At 49.8% G+C, this 19199-nt stretch overlaps 2 protein-coding genes across 3 annotated transcripts in view; one reads left to right on the top strand and one right to left on the bottom strand.

Annotated features, from left to right (window-relative positions):
• The window catches only part of KIF20A (kinesin family member 20A), a 14432-nt gene extending 5837 nt beyond the window's left edge, over window positions 1-8595 (top strand). Inside the window, exons 4-18 of one of the 2 annotated variants that reach the window (XM_019506018.1) lie at window positions 131-318; window positions 394-535; window positions 710-904; window positions 1574-1685; window positions 1827-1898; window positions 2508-2651; window positions 2736-2901; window positions 3187-3345; window positions 3474-3613; window positions 3717-3819; window positions 4517-4730; window positions 4890-4981; window positions 5260-5397; window positions 5852-6158; window positions 8451-8595. In XM_019506018.1, coding sequence (XP_019361563.1) covers window positions 131-318; window positions 394-535; window positions 710-904; window positions 1574-1685; window positions 1827-1898; window positions 2508-2651; window positions 2736-2901; window positions 3187-3345; window positions 3474-3613; window positions 3717-3819; window positions 4517-4730; window positions 4890-4981; window positions 5260-5397; window positions 5852-6158; window positions 8451-8473 — 2195 coding nt within the window. In that variant the 3' untranslated portion in view covers window positions 8474-8595. Of the gene's footprint in view, window positions 1-130; window positions 319-393; window positions 536-709; window positions 905-1573; window positions 1686-1826; window positions 1899-2507; window positions 2652-2735; window positions 2902-3186; window positions 3346-3473; window positions 3614-3716; window positions 3820-4516; window positions 4731-4889; window positions 4982-5259; window positions 5398-5851; window positions 6465-8450 lie in introns of those variants that run through there. The other variant, XM_019506019.1, reaches the window with a different exon arrangement.
• Window positions 8596-8806: 211 nt separating this feature from the next.
• Window positions 8807-19199, bottom strand: part of CDC23 (cell division cycle 23) — a 15549-nt gene continuing 5156 nt past the window's right edge. The window contains exons 2-16 of the mRNA XM_019506020.1: window positions 19121-19193; window positions 18505-18642; window positions 18231-18273; window positions 17356-17461; window positions 15055-15187; window positions 13603-13780; window positions 13419-13516; window positions 13073-13154; window positions 12360-12513; window positions 12138-12257; window positions 11764-11839; window positions 11108-11169; window positions 10248-10326; window positions 10040-10159; window positions 8807-9209 (exon numbers count right to left, since the gene is read on the bottom strand). Coding sequence (XP_019361565.1) covers window positions 9039-9209; window positions 10040-10159; window positions 10248-10326; window positions 11108-11169; window positions 11764-11839; window positions 12138-12257; window positions 12360-12513; window positions 13073-13154; window positions 13419-13516; window positions 13603-13780; window positions 15055-15187; window positions 17356-17461; window positions 18231-18273; window positions 18505-18642; window positions 19121-19193 — 1633 coding nt within the window. The 3' untranslated portion in view covers window positions 8807-9038. The remainder of the gene's footprint in view (window positions 9210-10039; window positions 10160-10247; window positions 10327-11107; window positions 11170-11763; window positions 11840-12137; window positions 12258-12359; window positions 12514-13072; window positions 13155-13418; window positions 13517-13602; window positions 13781-15054; window positions 15188-17355; window positions 17462-18230; window positions 18274-18504; window positions 18643-19120; window positions 19194-19199) is intronic.

The raw sequence follows: 19199 nt of genomic DNA, 5'->3' as shown, positions 1-19199 counted from the left end.
GCCCCCCCCGTCCGGGGTGGGGGGGGGGGGGGGGCGGGAATCAGGTGTTCGCGTACCTGGACTCATCAGAGGGAAGAATTGCTGCTGTGTTGTGACTGAGAGCTCTGCTCGCTGCTGTCCTCTCTTCCAGGGAACAGCAAGGACGGTGGGATTCTGCCCCGCTCCCTAGCGCTCATCTTCAATAGCGTGGGAGAGCAGCTCTACCGAGCCATGGATGTCAAGCCCTCACTCTCCAGCGAGGTGGCCTGGCTAGACAGCAGGCAGGTTCAACAAGAAGAGACCAAGAAGCTGGTCTTGCTGCATGGGGGATTACGGGAGGTGAGTGTGCTTCTCCATCCACTGGGGAAGGAAGAGGGTGCCCTGCACCAGCCTCACATTCTGCCTGTTTCCTAGGAGTTGCGGACTCCACTGAAGAGGAGCCACAACACCGAATCCCAGCTCCAGGCTGCCACTAGTAGCAGTTATGACAGTGGAGTGGGTGGCCTCTCGTCTACCAGCCAATTTGCCAACCACTCTGAGAGCAGCCAACTGGACGGTATGTCTGGGACCCTGCTGTGCTGAGGGAAGGGCAAGTCCTGTGTAGGAGGGGATGAAGCACACTTTGGGCAGGGGTAGAAACTCTCCCTTGTCTCCTCCAATCTGTTGGGCAGGGACCTGCTGGGGCTGCAGCAGTTCCTACAGCCCCCTCTGATTCTCCTCTGAAACCTAGGCTCTTGTTGGGCTGATCCAGACTGTGTCTCGCTCCATGCCTCAAGAGACGTGCAGTTCTCCATATGGGTCTCCTTTTTTGAGATTTACAATGAGCAGATCTACGACTTGCTGGAGCCAGCTCTGCCTGGCCCGAACCGCAAGAGGCAGACGCTGCGGCTGTGTGAAGACCCAAGCGGCAATCCCTATGTCAGAGGTAAAAACTGACCCAGCAGCACTCTGGGGAAGGACCCTGCTGGATCATTCTCCCTACTGAAGGGGACAGTAGTAACCTGGGATGGAAAAGGGAATAATGTCTGGTGGCCAGGAGCACCTGTGGAAAGCAAGCAGTAGCTCTCAACCTTTTTTGTCCCAGGACCCATTTGCGAACATCTGTGGCCAGTCCTGCCCCAGTGTCTCCTCACTCTTGACCTGCTAGCCCCCGTGCCCAGGCCCCAGCCCCCTTGTGTGGGTTATGGGGAGGCGGCAGGGGGGTGGGACATGGGGGGATGAGGGGGAAGACCCAAACAGCTCCTTGCAGGTTGAAACTCTGCAAAGGACAAGCCAGTTTCCTGCATTTTTCTTGTGGGAAAAGGAGAATCCACTTTTGAAGTCTGTTCGTGACCCTTTTGATGTATTCTTGCGATATATACTTTTGGGTCTCGACCCATGGGTTGAGAAATGCTGCTCTAGGGCATTTTATACACAGTCAGCAGTTCCCTTCTGCTGAACTCTGTGGCTGGTATCCCTCAGGAGGCCCAAACAGTGCAGGGAAGTTCAGTCTGGCTGTTGGCAGCAGCGAAGCCTGGGATGCAGTGGGTAGCCAGGGCCTGGGAAGGCAAACCACATCTATCTGTACCACTTTCCCACCTGTCTGCTCTTTCAGATCTGAACTGGATCCACATCCAAGATGCCGATGAGGCCTGGAAGCTCCTAAAGCTGGGTCAGAAAAACCAGAGCTTTGCCAGCACTCACCTGAACCAGAACTCCAGCCGCAGGTTGGGGGCAGGGAGAGGAGAGGAATGGTCATGGGGAGAGGGCTTATGTTATGGAACTAGGTGCTGGACTGGTGCCAGAGGCAGTTGTTGCATGTTCCATTCAAGTGTGTGTTTTTTTTTTTTTGTCCTTGCTCCCTGCAGTCACAGCATCTTCTCCATCAGGATTCTTCACCTAACAGAGGGCAGCAGTGAGATGGTCCCCAAAATCAGCGAGTGAGTGTGGTGCTTGGGGATGATCCTGCTGTGAGCAAGGGGGGGTTGGACCAGTGACCTCCTGAGGGAACTGCTAGCCTGACTCTGATTCTCAGATTGCATGAGGCTAACAGGGCTACAGGTCCAGAGCTCTCCAGGCTGTGGTGCTGTTATGGATCTCTGGGGGGCCTTCAGAAGGTGGAACTCCCTGGGGGTGTGGAGAGCAGCTGTTGTGTGCATGTCCCACTGCTCCCTTTGGAGAGAGCAACAAAGCTCCTTTTGGAAGCACGGGAACATCCTGCATCAGCATGAGCATGGCTGACTGACCCCATCCCTGCATCCGAGGAGGCCCTCATGACAGAGCTGCTGCTAAGCAGTTTAACGCCTATGTCTGGGATGCAGCAAGCTGGACGTACTTGCTAGATCCCTGCTTGCAAAGCAGCAACCGGCAGGGGATTTCTGGGTGAGCTCAGGCCCCTGACCTGAGCTTGGTAGTGTTGTTTGGAACAAACCTCTAGAAGAGATGGCTGAGCTGTCCTGAGGCTCAAGGAAGGTGGGAGTTGAGCTTAGGCCTGTGGTGCATGACAACATGTGGACTGTAATCACAGCAGTGCCCTGGGTCTCTTCCAGACTGTCCCTGTGTGACCTTGCTGGCTCAGAGCGTTGCAAGGACCAGAAGAGCGGGGACCGAATGAAGGAGGCAAACAACATCAACACCTCTCTGCACACACTGGGCCGCTGCATTGCTGCCCTGCGTCAGAACCAGCAGTCCAGGTGAGTAGTTCGGGGACCAGGGTGGTACGAGGGCTTGCCCACATACTTTTCTGCAGGCTCAGCACATTTGTGCTCTTCCACCAGGCTGAAGCTGGTTGTGGTTCCCTTCCGGGACAGCAAGCTGACCCGTGTGTTCCAGGGCTTCTTCACAGGGCGCGGGCGCTCCTCCATGATCGTCAACATTAGCCAGTGTGCATCCATGTATGATGAAACCCTGCATGTGGCCAAGTTCTCAGCACTCGCCAGCCAGGTCAGTGAGATATGTGTAAGTGCTGCGGTCCCTGGCAGTGCAGGGGCTTCTCTGGATCTTCCATGAACCCCATGGCTGGCTTGGATCTCAGGCCTCCTCCAGCTCCTATGCAAGCGAGCTGCTGTCCTTCAGTGCAAGGAGGTGAGGCATTCCTTGCCAGAGTGCACTGTGCTCCCAGGTCCTGCCATCTTGCAGTGAGGCTGGCTGTGACAGGAGAGCACTGGCCTGATGCTATCAAATCTGCAGGCAATGTAGGCTCATATAAGCAACCTGTTTTCTCTTCAGCTCGTTCAAGCTCCTGCAAAAGTGGTTCTCCCATCTATCCAGTCCATCATGAGGGAACACAGACGTTTTAGCCAGAGCTCAGAAGCAGGCCTAAAGCAGGAAATGGAATCTGATGAAGAGGGTGGAGATGAAGCAGATGTGTCCTTGTATGACAAGGAGGTGGGTGGTATGTGTCTTATAGCCTCTGGGGTGATGTATAGGGTGCAGAGGTGGGACAGTAAGACTAGGTCACCATCTTGGACCTGTGGGGCACAAGGTTATGGTCTCCTTTTGTTCTGCTTCTGCAGGACTTGCTGCGTGTTGTGGATGCTGCGCGGGAGCTGCTGGTGCAGGAAAGGCGGGAGAAGCTGCGTCTGGAAATGCAGCTCCGGGAGGAGATCTGCAATGAGATGGTGGAGCACCTGCAGCAGAAAGAGCAGTGGTGCAGGTGCAAGGGGTTGGAGATGGGCACGGGTACTTGTCCTCTCCTAAAGCTAGGCCTCGGCTTCAGGCCTCCAAATTGATGCCATGTCACTGTCTGCTCTCTGCAGCCAACATGTGGATGCCCAGAAGGAGCTACTGGAGGAGCTGTATGAGGATAAGCTGAGCAATCTGAAGGAGTCACTAACAGACTATTACCAGGAGGAGATCAGGGTGTGTGGCAGTGGGAATTGGGGTTGAGGAAGGGAAGTGGATGGGGCAGGGTATGGAAACAACTTGTCTGGGTCCAGGAATGCTGCTGTCATCACCCTTGCAGCATGAAGCCTTCCAGTTTTGTGCATGGTGCCCTTAGGGTGGAACTGCCAGGCATCTCAGCTCCTCCCTGCAGCCCCAGGCTCTGCATAGCCCCCAGCTCCAGTTCAAGTTCTCAGCTGCTTGCTAGCCCCCAGCCTAGTGTTCCCAGGCAGGTAGCAGACACCTCTCCATCTTGCACAGGAAATCCCTCCAAAACATGGCATTGTTGTTTTAAATACATCCTGGAGAAAATGATGACCTCTTCACAGTAACCATGAAGCTTTAGGAATTTCGTCTCCCGTGATTCATGTTGGCCATGTTGAGTAAGTTGCATGGCTGCTTCATTGCCTGGAGCAGGTGAGGCATCATAGAAAATTAGGGTTGGAAGGGACATCAGGAGGTCATCTCATCCAACCATCAGGCAGATCCACCTGGAGTTGCAAACCCTTCACTTACCCGGGTGTGCACGGAGGGTGGCATGTGTTGCTTTCCTGTTATTTACCTAGGTGCTCTCTGAACCAGTCCATTGCTTGAGGAAGGGATGCCCCCCAGGGCCTGAAACATTAACGGGGCTGTATAAGTTCCTGGGTGTCAGCCAGTCTGCTGTTCCCCTCAGGAACGGGATGAGAAGATTGAAGAGCTGGAGGCTGCGCTGCAGGGGGCAAGGGTGCAGCTGGAGAACCTGGAGCTGAAGCAGCAGGATGCTGGGCAAGAGGGCCTGCGCAGGTCAAAGCGAGTGGCAGCATCTGCAACCTCTGTGCAACAGGAGCTGCTGGAAGCCAAAGCCAATCTGGAGCAGTGTCAGTCAGAGCTGAGAACCACAACAGCAGGTGAGAACAGGGGCAGGGCAGCCAAGGTTGGGTAGCAGTGGGGGAAGAGGGCAGGAGTGGAAGCAGTCTGGTCACCTGGTTGTGCCAGTCCCAGCCTTTCTCCAGTGCATCTGTGATTGTTGGCTGGAGCCTTGTCACTCTGTTCCTGCTTTCTCCCAGAGCTACGCAAGTACCAGAGGCTGCTAGAGCCACCACCTTCTGCCAAACCCATCACTGCAGATGTGGACAAGAAGCTGGAGGATGGACAGAAGGTAACTGCACTCCTATGAGGGAGAAGGGGAGGGGGTCTTCTGGCAGTGGTGTCAGGCACAACCTCCAGGCTACCTTCTACTGCAGGCCTCCTGTTGCAAACAGTCTGCAGCTTTGGGGACTAGAGCATGCTGCACTTGGCAACTAAACTAGCTCAACTCAATCTGTGGGATGGAGACTGCTAGGGGGCGAGGCCCCCACCAGAACAGTCCCACACCTCTGTGTCCTACCTGCATGGCTGTGCCTGCTGCTGGCATTGGTTTTCCTGTCCCTCTTGCAGAACGTGAGGCTGCTGAGATCAGAGTTGCATAAACTTGGGGAGTGTCTGCAGTCGGCCGAAAGAGCGTGTTGTCACAGCACGAGTGCAGGGAAGCTTCGTGAAACCCTCTGCACTTGCGAAGAGATCCTGGCTAGACAGGTAATGGATGACAGTGCTGGGATATGTGGGTGGCAAATCTTAGCTGACAATGTCAAATTGCTGCCCAAATCTGGCTTGTTAGTGTTTTCTAGCAGCATGAGACTATCAAACCATGTTTACTGCTGGTCCTCGTCTCCGTCTGTTCCCAGCATAACAGGGTCTCAACACTTCTTGTTCCTCAGCTTGCTTGGAACCCCTTCTAACGGCCACCTGCATCAGGGGCGGACTACAGGGTGGGAAGCCAGGAGGCTTTCAAGTAAACTAAGTCACTTTGAGGTGGATTCAGCTCCCCTGGCTCTGCCTCAGTTGGCAGCTCAGAACTCGCTCTCACTGTAAGGTGCCTCTGTGTGAGCAGCTGGTTCACTCTGACTGCAAGAAGATGGATTAACAGGGTGCTGGGCACATGTGTACAGTATTAAACAGACCAGTTTTGGCTCTGGGTTTCTTGTCACAGGACCAGACGCTGGCAGAGCTGCAGAACAACATGATGCTGGTCAAGCTGGATCTACGGAAGAAAGCAGCCTGCATTGCTGAACAGTATCATACTGTGCAGAAGCTCCAGGCCCCTCCAACATCCACCTTGAAGAAGCGATTCTGTGCCAACAGAGAGAACCTGCAGCCAAGCCAGCCTCCTGGCAAAAAGCCGTTCCTGCGCAACTTCCTGCCCTGCTCGCCTGCCCGTACAGGAGTGGCCGAGAGTGGCCCCTACAGCTGCATCCTGCGAGCCCGTGGAACACCAGCACACAAGACCTTGCCCTTTGGTAAGAAGTAGAGTGGGGCCTGCGGGTTGGTTGAGCCTTTAAGGCATATTTTACTGTGTTTTAGCCACATGTATATAAACGACTGTATCTAGGGTAATTCTTCAGGGCTTGTGTAGACACTGTGGGGGGTGACTACCAACAAGGGTTTTAGATTGTCCACATTGTGTCTCAGGCTAGCTGCTATTCCGCTATACATGGATCAGAGCCTCAAGCCCGGACTGCAATATAACCCTGCCTCTCTTTTTTTGTGTGTGTATTCTGTTACATTGTTTATGCATGACAATAAATGTCTTCTTACTGGCAGCAGCATGCATCTCCTATCAGAACTAGCCCTAGGTTTCCTGGCATCCCCCAGGAGCTTCCTCCCTTTCAGCTTGTGCCTCTACAGCCAAGACAGTTTAAGAATTGTGCTGTAGTTGAGAGATTTTTGGATGGGCTGGTGTGGTCTCTGCTCTGCAAGGCAGCAGCACATAGGGCTAGACCTTAAATCTTACATCTTTAATAAAGAACAAGACTGACAGGACTCACCAAGGAGGCAAGCCAGGCAATTGTGGAACATGTTAAAGCCTGAAAGGCACAGAACAGCTCCATGAAACGGGCTCTACCTTCTCCAAGATGTTTGAGTTCTACCCGTCTCAAAGAGGTGAGAACAAGCTCCTGAGACAAATAGCTGACTAAGCAAAATTACCTTGTCTAAGCCTGAAGAGGAAGACCTAAAGAGCAGTCCTTTCACATCAAGTAATTTTAACCAAGGGTACTGATGCCATTACCAACCATGGCTTTCACTGTGTACTGCAGCATCTCCTGGGTCAAATACTTTACACACCCAACTCACAGTAGTGATGGCAGGTGTAAAGTGTTCCATCGGTGAAGATGGTAAAGCAGCAACCTGGCCTGGAGTAAGCTCTCACCAAACGCTACCTGGCATGGTGGTCTGCTGCCAGCTTTGGGACAGCAGTGCTAGTCTGTTCAGCTTTTGTCCTACACTGAGCAGGGTGATGCAACACATTTGTGTACCCACCTTTTATGAAAGTTGTATTTTCTTACCCGATTTGATGAGAACGTGAGGAAACAGCCAGGCAGGGTCAGAATGATGGAGGGTTAAGGTGAAGCAAGTTAAGCCTTGAGCCGCACTTCAGCTTTTGGCAGCATGTCTGCTCAAGGTCTCTTCATCAGTCCTACAGGAGTACTGCAGCTCCTGCTGGGCCAAGTCCCGCAGGTATGAATAAAGGCAATGCAACCAGCTAGTAAGAGGAAAACAGCTTCCTCCTGCAGCTGACTTCCTTTGTGTTTTTGCCACAGGGTGGGGATTGTAATAACTGCAATATAAAGGGTCTCCATAGAGCTAAGAACTAGGGGAAGCAAGCTCAGAGATGTCCTACTGACAAGGCAGATGTGCAGTTAGTAAAGGCAACACCACTTGCTAGTGTTTGGGGGTAAGGATTGGCCTGAGCCTGGCACTATTAGCATCAGAGTCCAGGGAAGACTTATCTGCAAAAGTAATCACTGTGGAAAATAGTGGACAAGTTGTAAACAGGCACACATGGTTTGATTGGGGCCGAAAGATCTGTGCATGACAACTGGTGTTGCTTTAGAACTGAGGCATTGTAACAGAATCTGGTCCCTTAGCAGTGAAAGGACACACGGTCTCACTGTTCACTTATGCTCAGTTACTGTACAGTCCTGCTTTGTTATCTGTTCCTGTAAGAGGCTGTTTAGCCTTTTTAACTTAAGTTAACCAGAACCCTGTGCCGCAGCCCAGTTGAGCAACAGCACCTTGAGCAACTGTCCAGAAGCTTGTGCAAGATCAGATTTGTTTAAGGCATGAGGCCCAACTGCCCTTCACTTCCTCATGACTGCCTGTGACAGAGAAGCCACAGTGGTATCTGCTCGTCCTGTTCAATTTAGCTTCATATTTTTGCATTCAGTGTAATTTCTTTGACACCTACATATTGGTCCTTAAGGATTCACAAGGGGAGCTGCTGCATAACCCTCTACAAGCCGGAGCCCAGATCTCAGGCCTCTTTCACTGGTCTTGCTTGTAACTGCTTAAGTTTGGCAGCTCTACGCAGCACCATCCCAGAGATGGGATGAGTGACAACACTGCTCTTCTGCACTTCCCCCCCACATCTCAGGGCAGCTAGGGCACAAACAAGATGTGATGTTAGATGTAAGGATCTAGGCTGCTATACGGGACACTGAACAGGGCTACTAGTAAAGCCTGAGCCACTTTTGCCCCCCTCCTGGAAGAACCTGGATCTTTTCTATACTTAGCAACTTTACTTGTTTTAGGACAAAGGAAAATGGTGCCATGAAACAGCCCAGGAGCAGAAATTCAGTCATCAACATTTAATGTATCCCTCTGACTGTTTCTCCATTCAAAGTCAAAACAACCAGGGCACAGACCTAATCACAACCAGCCATTACTGCAGGTCACTTCTGACACCTAGGTCCCCAGATGCTGCTTCCTCTCATAGCAGCAGGGTGCCTCTCTGCTGCTCACAGCAGGAAAGCAGCTTGTGGGACACCTGTGAGTTAACGCACGCAGAGAAGCCTAGCACTCTTGCCATAAGCAGTGATGATCCCATTCTGGCCCTGATGGGAGTTCAGCTCATCTGTTTCACCTGGGGCAGACAAGCCTCCCCCCACACCTGGAACTGCTTCTCACAGACTTGGGATTTGCTACGTTTGGGCAATGACACTGCACTGTCCTGAGGTCTAAGCACAGGCACTTTGTCTGGGCCCCACTGCAAGTTTTGTTGTGCTGCCTGGTCTTCAGGTTCAGGATTCCTGCCCCCAAGGAAAGAAAGTGCCAAACACAGAAGCTTCACTGCAAAGGTGGCCGTTTCAGGGATGGGAAGCAGCCCCTATTTGCACAGCTCACGGCGTAACTGAGGACAGGTTGAGTGGGGACACTCGACGTGTAGGAGTGTTATTGGCCGATAGCGATGCAGGGAGGAAGAAGGAAGCAGAGATCTCCGTGGAGGAGTTTTCTCCTTGGTTGCGTAGTTGCAAGATCTGTCGCAGCAAGGCCTTTCCTTCTTCTCTTGTCTAAAAGGAAGCAAGAAGATAGCATCAATCAAGGTCAAATCCAGGCCTGCTGGAGATGCCAGGAGAGTCACAGTCAAATTCAGCAGGCATGTGAACTGTTACATATCCCATAGCAACACAATGTTGAGTCTGCAGGATACTGTGCACCTTACCCCCAGATATTTACTTTAATGCTATTAAAAGCAGTGTTAAGAGACAACCACCCCCCTTTTAATATATCCTTTGGCACCCAAAGTACAAGCTTTAAGTACCTCCCAGCCACTGCTGTAATACCCAACTACATTCCACAGAGTAGATTTGCAAGAGCAAAGTGCTGAATGGACTTGAGAGAAGTGGAGACTCCACTTTCTAGAAGGGGCCAGTGTCATGCCATGCTGTCCTCTTCTGGGCTCAAGTAACCCAGCATGTCCTGTGATAGGTACCAGGAGATTCTCTGAGGCCAGTGTATGAGGGGAGCGAGCACTATGGCACCCTGGTGCTGTCCGGTGAAGCAGGCTGATCTGAGACAAGGAATCTGGGGGATTCTGATACCAACTGGGCAGCAAGACCATCAGGCCCTGCACAAAGGCAGGAGGCTTTATTCGTGGAGGTTAATGGACATTTCAGCTCACGTTCTTTGCCCCCTAAATGCAGTGCGAGTTAGTTCAGCTGTGCCAAAAAGCAACAGCAGATGTGTGCTCAACACTAGAGGCCTCCACGTGGCCATGAGGACAATTCGCTGCAGGGGATGCAGCTCACTCCTTAAATCAGGAAGTCCCTCTCACTGGGGAGGCAGAGCCAACATCCAAGTCTCCCATGAAAGGAGCTCTGGGGACTGTCTGGCTACTCACATCATTGAACGCGCAGCATTTCTGAGCACATGCTGAGGCTTCGTCCCACAGCTTACACTTGAAGTAGTATTGAGCCAGGTAGCGGAAGGCAGTGCTCACCTCCAGATGCTCCACTATCTCCTGAAGTAATAAGAAAGCAGTAAGAGCCAGTTCCTCTCCACTCAGTCTTGCCTCCCACCCCCCTGCTGCCCCTACGGCACTGACTCACCCCACAGGAATAGATGTCCTGAATGTACTTGATGTAGCACTGTGCAGCCTGTTCGGATTCGTTCAGCTGTTCATGCAGCCTGAGAAAGGAGAAAGACTGTCACAGGAGGAGCAGAGTAGGGAAGATACCTGCTTTTTGCATCTCCGGCTGTTCTGGGTGGACTATACAAAGGGAAAATCACCCCAACACTACCCCACTCCAACTGCAGCAAGCCCTAGCCCACTAGAATTTGCCAAAGAATCCAGCACAGACAGAGCAGTGACCAGCTGCCCAGCAAACCAACACAACTGCCCAGAGAAGAGCCAGCCAGCTGGCAGGAGCTCTTGCAAAAGCTACCAAGGAATTCACTACAATTGTGAAAGGTTAAAGAATTTGCTGCAATTTTGAGTAGCTTTGGCTGTTTGCTTTAACCTCTGCAGCTGAACTTTATTCCACATCCATCCTTTTCTCCCCTAGGCTGTTCCAAGCATCCTCCTCCCCGTTTTTCCATGTAGCTTATCCCCAGTTACACCTTCAAAAATCAGAGCCAGCATCACCTTGCTCACTCTGCTGCTGTGGTACACACCCCTGCCCCACTCCCGACTAGTTCTGAGGCAGGATCTGTCTGCTACTTTGTACTGGGCCCAGCACTACTGTAATGAACCTAATTCCCAATTAGCACTGCCTGACAAAGTCACTCTGGCCCATGGGGAATTAGTATGTTCAGAGACCTAAAACACTGGCATTCCCAAAGACCTTCTGGGTATACTCTCCCCATCACAGTTAATGCCACCCAGCATTTACAGAGATCTCAAACTGCTTTATGAAGGAGTCAATCTATCCCTAAGTACTAGGAACAACAAATGCACATCTGTACTCACTTTGCTAGTTTCACCAATGCCATCTTCTCCACATCTCCCACAGCATAAGCTCTCCAATAACACTGCCAGAGAAGAAATAAGCACTTGCACAAGCATCTCGACAAAACATGTACAGGAGATGCAAGCGAGTCAGAAAGTTGCTGCAGGGGCCTCCAGCAGGGGGATGAAGAGAACTGGGCCTCTGGAAAGCAAGACTGGACAGATTCACCATCTGGTCTGGGCTGACATAGAGAACAAAGCTTCCCTTAATGACAACAGAAATCAGCTAAGACTAGCCTCAGACAACATACTACACCAGCAGTTCCCGATCTCTGGTACGGGTACCACCAGTGGTACACAGACAACAACTTGTCAGTGGTTTGTGTTAACAGATTTATTATAATTACTTTATAGGACAAAAATTTGCTGGTGGTACTTAAGGTTGTATCATTTTAAACTGGTAGTGCACAGTCTCTCAGAGTTTGGGAACAGCTGTACTACACCAGTTCTCCCACCCCTCACGAGACCACAGAACAGCTAGTTCCCCATTCATTCTTCCTCTCCAGTTGTGTGGACAAAAAGCTCTGGGGGCCTGGAGTATCACACAGGGTGGACCAGTAGTAACCAGCTTTCCAGGCAGACACATTAAAACTCAGCCTCTCTGAAACCTCACTCACCTTTTTGGCTTCCACTAACTGATTGAGTTTCTCATAACATTCTCCCAGAGCAACCAGCATACGGGAATCATTGGGCCTGAAAAAACACAACAGTCAGTCAAACTGGCTGATGAGAAAAATCAAGCTACCTCAGAACCCAATATTGTTTCAAGTTAATTGAGCACTCAGCCCTACCCCAAAATATATCATTGCATACGCTCCCTAAGCTAGCAGGAGTATTAATCCTTTACTGCTGTACCCAATGATTAAGTCACTGTAGTGAGGCTACATACTTTGTCAGAAGAGGCACTGGTAACTCAGTTCCCATATTTGTCTCTTAGCTAACAGCAGTTCAGAGTTTGCACCCACAGGTATGGCTACTTTCCTGGCTTTACCTGAGTTGGTGGGCCCGCCGGTAGTAGTAGAGACAGTAAAAAGGCATCTTGAGGATCTCATATGTCTGCCCTAGTCCATACCAGGCTCTGTAGTCCCTCTTGTTCACCTCTATGGCATGTCTGCCACAAAAAGAGAGATGCAAGTACTAGCATACACAGGGGTAGGAAGAGAATTCCTAAGCAGAGCACCATAAGATACTTGGCCTCCAGCCCTGCACACACCTGTAAGCCTGGATGGCTGCAGACGTGTTCTTCATTTCCATGTACTCATGTCCCATGAGGGTCCAAGCTCCAAGATACCGAGGATTCAGCTTTAAGGCTCTCTGGAAATACAGCGCTGCTTTTTCATGCTGGGAGCGCAAACTATAGTAATTCCCTAAAGCAAAGTCACCAGATTAAAACGAGTGAGGAAAAACAGCAAAGACCTAGGAAATGGGTGGACGCAGCAGCAGCAACCGTTGCTTTTTCATAAACCTTAGAAAAAGCAGCAGCCTACTAAGGCAGATCCAACTCAACCCCTTCTGCCAAACAACAGCTAGTGCAGATTTTTATTTCTGTCCTCCAACGCTCTGACAAAGACCTTTTTCCAACTGCGGCAGCCAACAATGCTCTCACTCTGCTGGGTGAAGACAACTGCACCAAGCCAGTTTTCCACATCTTGTTTGGGAATTAAGTGTCCAGAATTGCACTGCAGGTTTCCAGGTGGGATCTTGGAGCTTTTATACAAGGGATCACCACCCACGTGTCCTTTATAAAACCTGCCTCAACTGTGCTGCCAACAGTGCACCAGCTCACGTCACTGCTTGCTCAGTCTCATTTTTACTGTTTTACGCCAAGAAAAGCTGCCTCCATTAGGACAGACTCAATAGCCCAGTTAATGTGGCCCCCACACTGAAGGCACAGAGGTCAAATCAAGCAGGAGGGCTGGTTCTTACCTATCACACAGCAAGTCTCAACACGATACTTGTCAATCTCACACAGATTGTGAGCCAGGTAGCTCAGCTCAGGTTTCATGCTCTGGGGGAACAGAAGAGGGAGACCCATGTGGGGACAAGTGTGATGCCACTTCAGAGGGAAGAGAAATAGGGGGAGGGGGAACTCACACACAGTATCTCAATCCACTGTGAAGGAAGGAGGGGCTACAACTCTACACTCAGAGTTATGTTAGTGTTAATTCAGTCAGATCAGCCATACTCAGGTATTCTGCCAAGGTGGCACAAATTGCTCTTTGTGGGTAGCTAATATTGCACAGGAATGTAGGCAACAGAAGGGTGGGCTTACCCGAACATACAGCAGGTTGGAAAATGTGTCCATGTTCTCTATCCTGTATGGATCTTGCTTCCTCAGTTCGTTGAAGATGGAAAGAGCTTTGTCAATATCTGAGGAAAGAGGAAAGCAGGCATCACAAGCACTGCTGATGAGTTTGCAGCAGAAGGCACATCGCCTACCAACAGGGCTTCCTGACCTCGGATGTTGTGGTAGGCAACTGCAATCTGAGAGATGATGTAGGTGCTTTTGGAGAATCCTGCATCGATGAGACTCTGGTACTTCTGCAGAGCCTCTTCAATCAGTTGCAGCTCTGTGTAAATGTGTGCCAAGAAGAACTCCTTCATCCATGTATCTGGCAAGGACAGGAACTTCAGCTGGCACGAACCAAACAGAGATGACACCCACTTCAACAACAGTCCATGGTATGACAATCAAAGACAGCATCAGTTTAACGTCCTATATTTCTACTGGTAGCAGCAGTGGAAGTCCCCTGACAGAACACTCCTATGGAAGATGCTAAATCCTTCATATAAACTAATATATCAGTAACCTTTTGATGAGCCAAACAGACCGAACTCCAAGACTCACTAAAAGGTATTTTGTCTGACCCTTAAATCCATGAGGCTGTTTTCTGTGCTCTCTCCATTTTTTCCAATGTGCCATTTAAAGCAGACACCAGAGCTATACGCAGCATTGCAGTACAAGGAACACCTAATGCCATGTCCAGAGGTTAAAAAAAAATAAAAAATAAAAATCACTTCCCTATTCCTCCTCCCCTCTTCAGATTAATCTAATGACTTCATTAGCCTCTTCTGATGTAACACCAGAATGTAACCTGTGTTCTCGCACAAACTCATGGTAATCCTAACACACTCTTCAAAGCAAGCCACAGTCTCCATTTTGGCAATGGTATCAGTGCACTGATAAAAACGTATTGACTTGCCCCAAGCTGAGAACCAATTCCTATGAAGCCCCGCTAGGACCACAACCTATATGATGGCAATTCCGTTATTCAGCCAGTTCCTAATCTATTTAACAGACACTTGACTCATGTTGTAGGGGGCTAATTATTTAACCAGATGACCATGTGGTAACAAGTGGCATGCAGAGGCCTTAAGTATACTGCAACTTATAGACACCCATACTTGTCATCTGAAAGAGGGAAGTCAGGTGTATGAGGCCTAATATATTAATTGGCCCTGCCAGCTCTGGATTAGTCCAAGGCCTTCCAGTTTTCTTGTCAGTCTCCAGCCTCCCCCCCCCGCCCCAACAATTTCACAACTTTATTTATACTAATTACAGTATACATCTCCCCCAGGTACCCATTTACCATGATCTGATTGTTTGGTTGCTAATGGTTGCTTTCTGTTATGTAAGGGAGAGACTCAAACAGAACTGTGGGGGGATAAGAATAATCCAATGAGATCCTGTCTATAGGAAAACTTTCCAGACTACATTATGGTAAGCAGCTACAGCATACACAGTCTCAAAAACAGTTTACAGTTCAAGGTTCTCATTTCTGCAATCAGCTTCTGAACTAAAAATAACACCAGTCTCACAACATGAGCCCATCACCCACCAAACCAAGTTACAAACTGATGCTAGGTTCTAGAATTGCGACTGCATTTTAGTATTTGTCAGTTTTTACCATTTCCTTGTCTGTGATCAGGTTACAGAGCTCCAGCCAGGCTCCCCAATGTAAAGGCAAAACATGAGCTGCTTCAACAAATACATCTATGGCCTCTTTCACCAGGTCCAGCTTTCGCAGCACAACACCATAGCTGTAGAGAAAGATACCAGTGTAACTCTCTGCACTGCTCACCTCAACCAGCTGCCCATGCTAAAGAAGCTATACCAAAACTCTCAACTACCTCAGACACGCCACAGGGCTGCAAGAAAGAAAAATCATCAAGTTCCTAGCAGCAAAAAAGAACTCTTCCTTGTGGAGAAGCAACAACATATCAAATTTACTAGATGCATTAAACAGTTTGATCTATAGGATATTGCTGAAATAACCAAAATTACAAATCAGTTCAGAGAAAAGAATTAAAAGGATCATTAAGTAATTTTTCATTAGAGCACCTGACTTTTCTTTGCACTTTAAAGATACCAGCACTGCCCTTTGGCTACATGGCTGCTTCTCATATGCCATTTCTTAAATAGATTACATATAGGTAATATTTATCAGAGGGTTGTAAGAATGAGCATGAGATCAAATCCCATTTCCTATGGACTAGTTGCTAAACACTATCCATTATTTGAAAAGTTAAAATGAGTCACTGCAGGCGCAGAACTTAAGTTTCTCTTGTAAAACCCTACTCTTTATTGTAATGCTTGCCCCTGAACAACTGAGCCAACTTTGGTTATCCTATCTCTAGTTACCATCAGTCATGCTTTTCCCAGAATTGGGGAATTCTCGATTCTCACATCACCAGTGTACTGGTACCCAGTTGACTAGGAAAGGATGCGTTAAGTCCCCCCCTACTGACCGATTACAAAAGGGATACCACTTGTTTAGCAGTAAGGGTCTGAATTAGATCTCCAGTCAGGTGTTCAAACACTGCTGTAGATCTAATGAGGGGTTGTACTCTACTCACACAGTAGAAAAACCTCCTAAAAATCTAAGTTATGCAATTTGTCAAAATGTGTTTTGCATTTTAGACAATTATCATACAACCAGCTGGTAGTCTCAATGTGCAACTGCACCCCATCATTGTGCAGGTGATGGGCGGCATCAATCTAATAGCTTGGCTCAAGTCCAACTTTTTTGCACCTCAAGACACGCATTTACCTCTGCAGGCCTTCAGCTCAAATATCAGTGCTGGCCAGGGTAAAAGCTACCATAGTGTTCCAGGCTAATACATTTGAACGTTGATCAGCCTGTCACACCAACAGGGATAGGGAACTCCGAGGATGGAGACTCCAAAGCAAAATCTCATCAACAAGATGATGATGAGCAATGAAAGGTAGGGTATCCTGGTTCATTTCTGTCCTCCAAAATTCTGGATGGTTCAAGTGCATTCTGCCATGATTTTAATGGCACTTATACAATGGGGAACTCCTTACTCGAGAGCACGGAGGCAGAAAGGGATCTTGGAGTCATTATTGACTCCAAGATGAACATGGGCCGACAATGCGAGGTCATGGTTGGCAGGGCTAACCGGACCTTGTCGTGCATCCACAGGTGCATCTCGAGTAGAGCCAAGGAGGTGATCCTCCCCCTCTATGCGACGCTGGTCAGGCCACAGCTGGAGTATTGTGTCCAGTTCTGTGCGCCCCATTTCAAGAGGGATGTGGACAATATGGAGAGGGTCCAGAGGAGGGCCACCCGCATGATCCAGGGACAACAGGGCAGACCCTACAGTGAGAGACTGCGGGACCTGAACCTATTCAGCCTCCACAAGAGAAGGCTGAGGGGGGACCTGGTGACCGTCTATAAACTCACTAGGGGGGACCAGAAGGGTTTGGGGGAGACGCTGTTTCCCCTAGCGCCCGCTGGCATAACAAGGAGTAATGGGCACAAGTTGATGGAGAGGAGGTATAGATTGGACATCCGCAAGAACTACTTCACAGTTAGGGCGGCTAGGAGCTGGAACCAACTTCCAAGGGAAGTGGTGCTGGCCCCTACCCTGGGGGTCTTTAAGAAGAGGCTGGATGCCTACCTGGCTGGACTCGTTTGAGTCCCATTTCTCTTTTTGGGGTTTTTTGTTGTTCTCCCGCCCTGGCGGGGGGTCGGGCTAGAAGATCTACTAGGTCCCTTCCGACCCTTAATCTATGAATCTATGAATCTAAGTGCTGCTAAACTATTAGCTAACTCTCCAATGGGCACTCCATTCCCTTAGGAAAAGGATAAGGGAAGCACAGGGTGACCTAGAAATCACTATATGCCAATCCCACTCATTGAGTATCCTTGATCCAAGGATTCATATGGAGACTCAGAGATACTTACAGATAAAGACCAAATCCATCTAGTTCTCGTGCTTTGTGTTTCTTGCTAAGTTCCACCCTTAGCTCTCTCAGAGCTTCGTTTTTCACCTGTCCCTTCTCCAAAGGACCTGCAAGGAAAGTCAGAGCCAGGTTCTAGTGTAAATCATCACACCACAGTGATCAGATGCTACAGTCCCTCATTGTCTTGTGACTTTACCAGGTTAGAGGTTTACAGAAAACAGTCCCTTCTTCTCTTCAGGTAAGTGCATCTGATGAAGCAGGTTGTTGCCTACAACAGCTCACGCTTCTCAAGCAGTTAGTCTCTAAACATGTCCCCCTACCCTACCTGTGCCCCAACTTCAGACTAACGCGGGCCTGGTGCTGGCCTTTAAATTAAAAAAAAAAAAAAGTTACCTAGCTTGATCTTCTGCAGGACACTGGTGTATTTCACCTGGTAATTCCTGTGCCAGGCCCATAACAGCTGAAACTATATTCTGGAGCTGTATTCTAGTATTGGCCACACTGATGACAGAGGTAAAAGTGCTCTCCTACACCTAACTCACCACTTCTCCCTTTGCATTGGTAAGGATCACAAAAGCCTCTGCCAGAGAGCTACAGTCACTTTACTGGGACTCCCACATTCTTTCCAGAGGAACCGCTGTCCAGAATACAAGCCCAACCCTTTAAATGTAAGTCGTCATCTTTAAGAAGTGCCAGGAAGAATTTGTGGCAAATTCCTCAAAGAAAAAAGTAGACTGCTCACATCCAGCAGACCGAACATGCCATTCAATCATTTATTCTTGGGCCAGAAGCAGAAATGGCTTACACAGACAGTCAGAAATGTCAGTGTTATCGTCTTGGCTTCTTTATTCCAGATAAGAAAAATCAGATCCTTACCCAGACTATCCACTGTTTCATCATCTTTCTTCTTTTCTCCTGACTGTGAAGAGAGAACAAACTTGTTTTTACAGGCTGCAGGGTCATCCTACTGGTGACACTGTACTCTAGCTCCAGAAACACCACTAAAAATGGCTTGGTTTAACAAGAAAACAAGGGGTTAAACCTGGCCTTTCAGACAGTTGCTAGAAAAGAACCTGGGTGGAAGATTAAGACAGGTGAAAACAGAAGGGGCAGAGTTAATGTGGAAGAACAGCCTTCACCACTGCCTCACCAGGTATCTGGAGTACATGTACAGGAAGTACGCCTTCTGGCTCTTGCAGCCCCGCAGGAAGTAGGCAGCCCGGTCATACTCCTTTAGATCAAAGTAGGACTTGGCCAGCGTGTAAGCATCCAGATCGCGAGCATCCTCCTGGAGGCACAGGAGACTGAGCTCAAAGGCTGCAGCTTCCTTGGAAACCACTTTCTGCTGACAAACTAGCGCAAATGCATTCTGGACGGTGAATCTTACACCACCCACACGCAGACAGCTCGAACACTATCCTACTTTCACCCCATCCCACTATTTCCCCCCAGTCCTTTCATACAGGTGATTTAAAGTGTATTTAGAAATGCTGCATCCATATACTACCACTCCCAAAAAGAAGTGCGACGCGGCCAAGGCCAGAACAGCCACGAGGGAAGGAGCCAGGAGGGGCAGGGAGGTGCAGCGCCGGACTGAAGCCTCCTGCTTCAAACCCCAACTGGCGGCTGCTCGGAGCACCGGCTCTCCTTCGAGACCTGCTGCAGGGCCCGGCCTGCGCCCGCCCGCCCACCGTTGCACGAAACCGTCTCTGCTCGGTCCGCCCCGGCCGGACGAGCCGAGAGCGGCGGAGGCCCCGCGCCCGTACCTCGGTAAGCGGCGGCGGCGGCGGCAGGTCACCGAGCGGCAGCGGCTCCAGGGCGAAGGCCAGCTCGGAGGCCCTGCGG

This window comes from Gavialis gangeticus, unplaced genomic scaffold, assembly GCF_001723915.1.
Source record: "Gavialis gangeticus isolate Ggan-Ray unplaced genomic scaffold, GavGan_comp1, whole genome shotgun sequence".
Classification (NCBI taxonomy): domain Eukaryota; kingdom Metazoa; phylum Chordata; order Crocodylia; family Gavialidae; genus Gavialis; species Gavialis gangeticus.
This window is presented reverse-complemented; position numbering and strand designations above follow the sequence as displayed.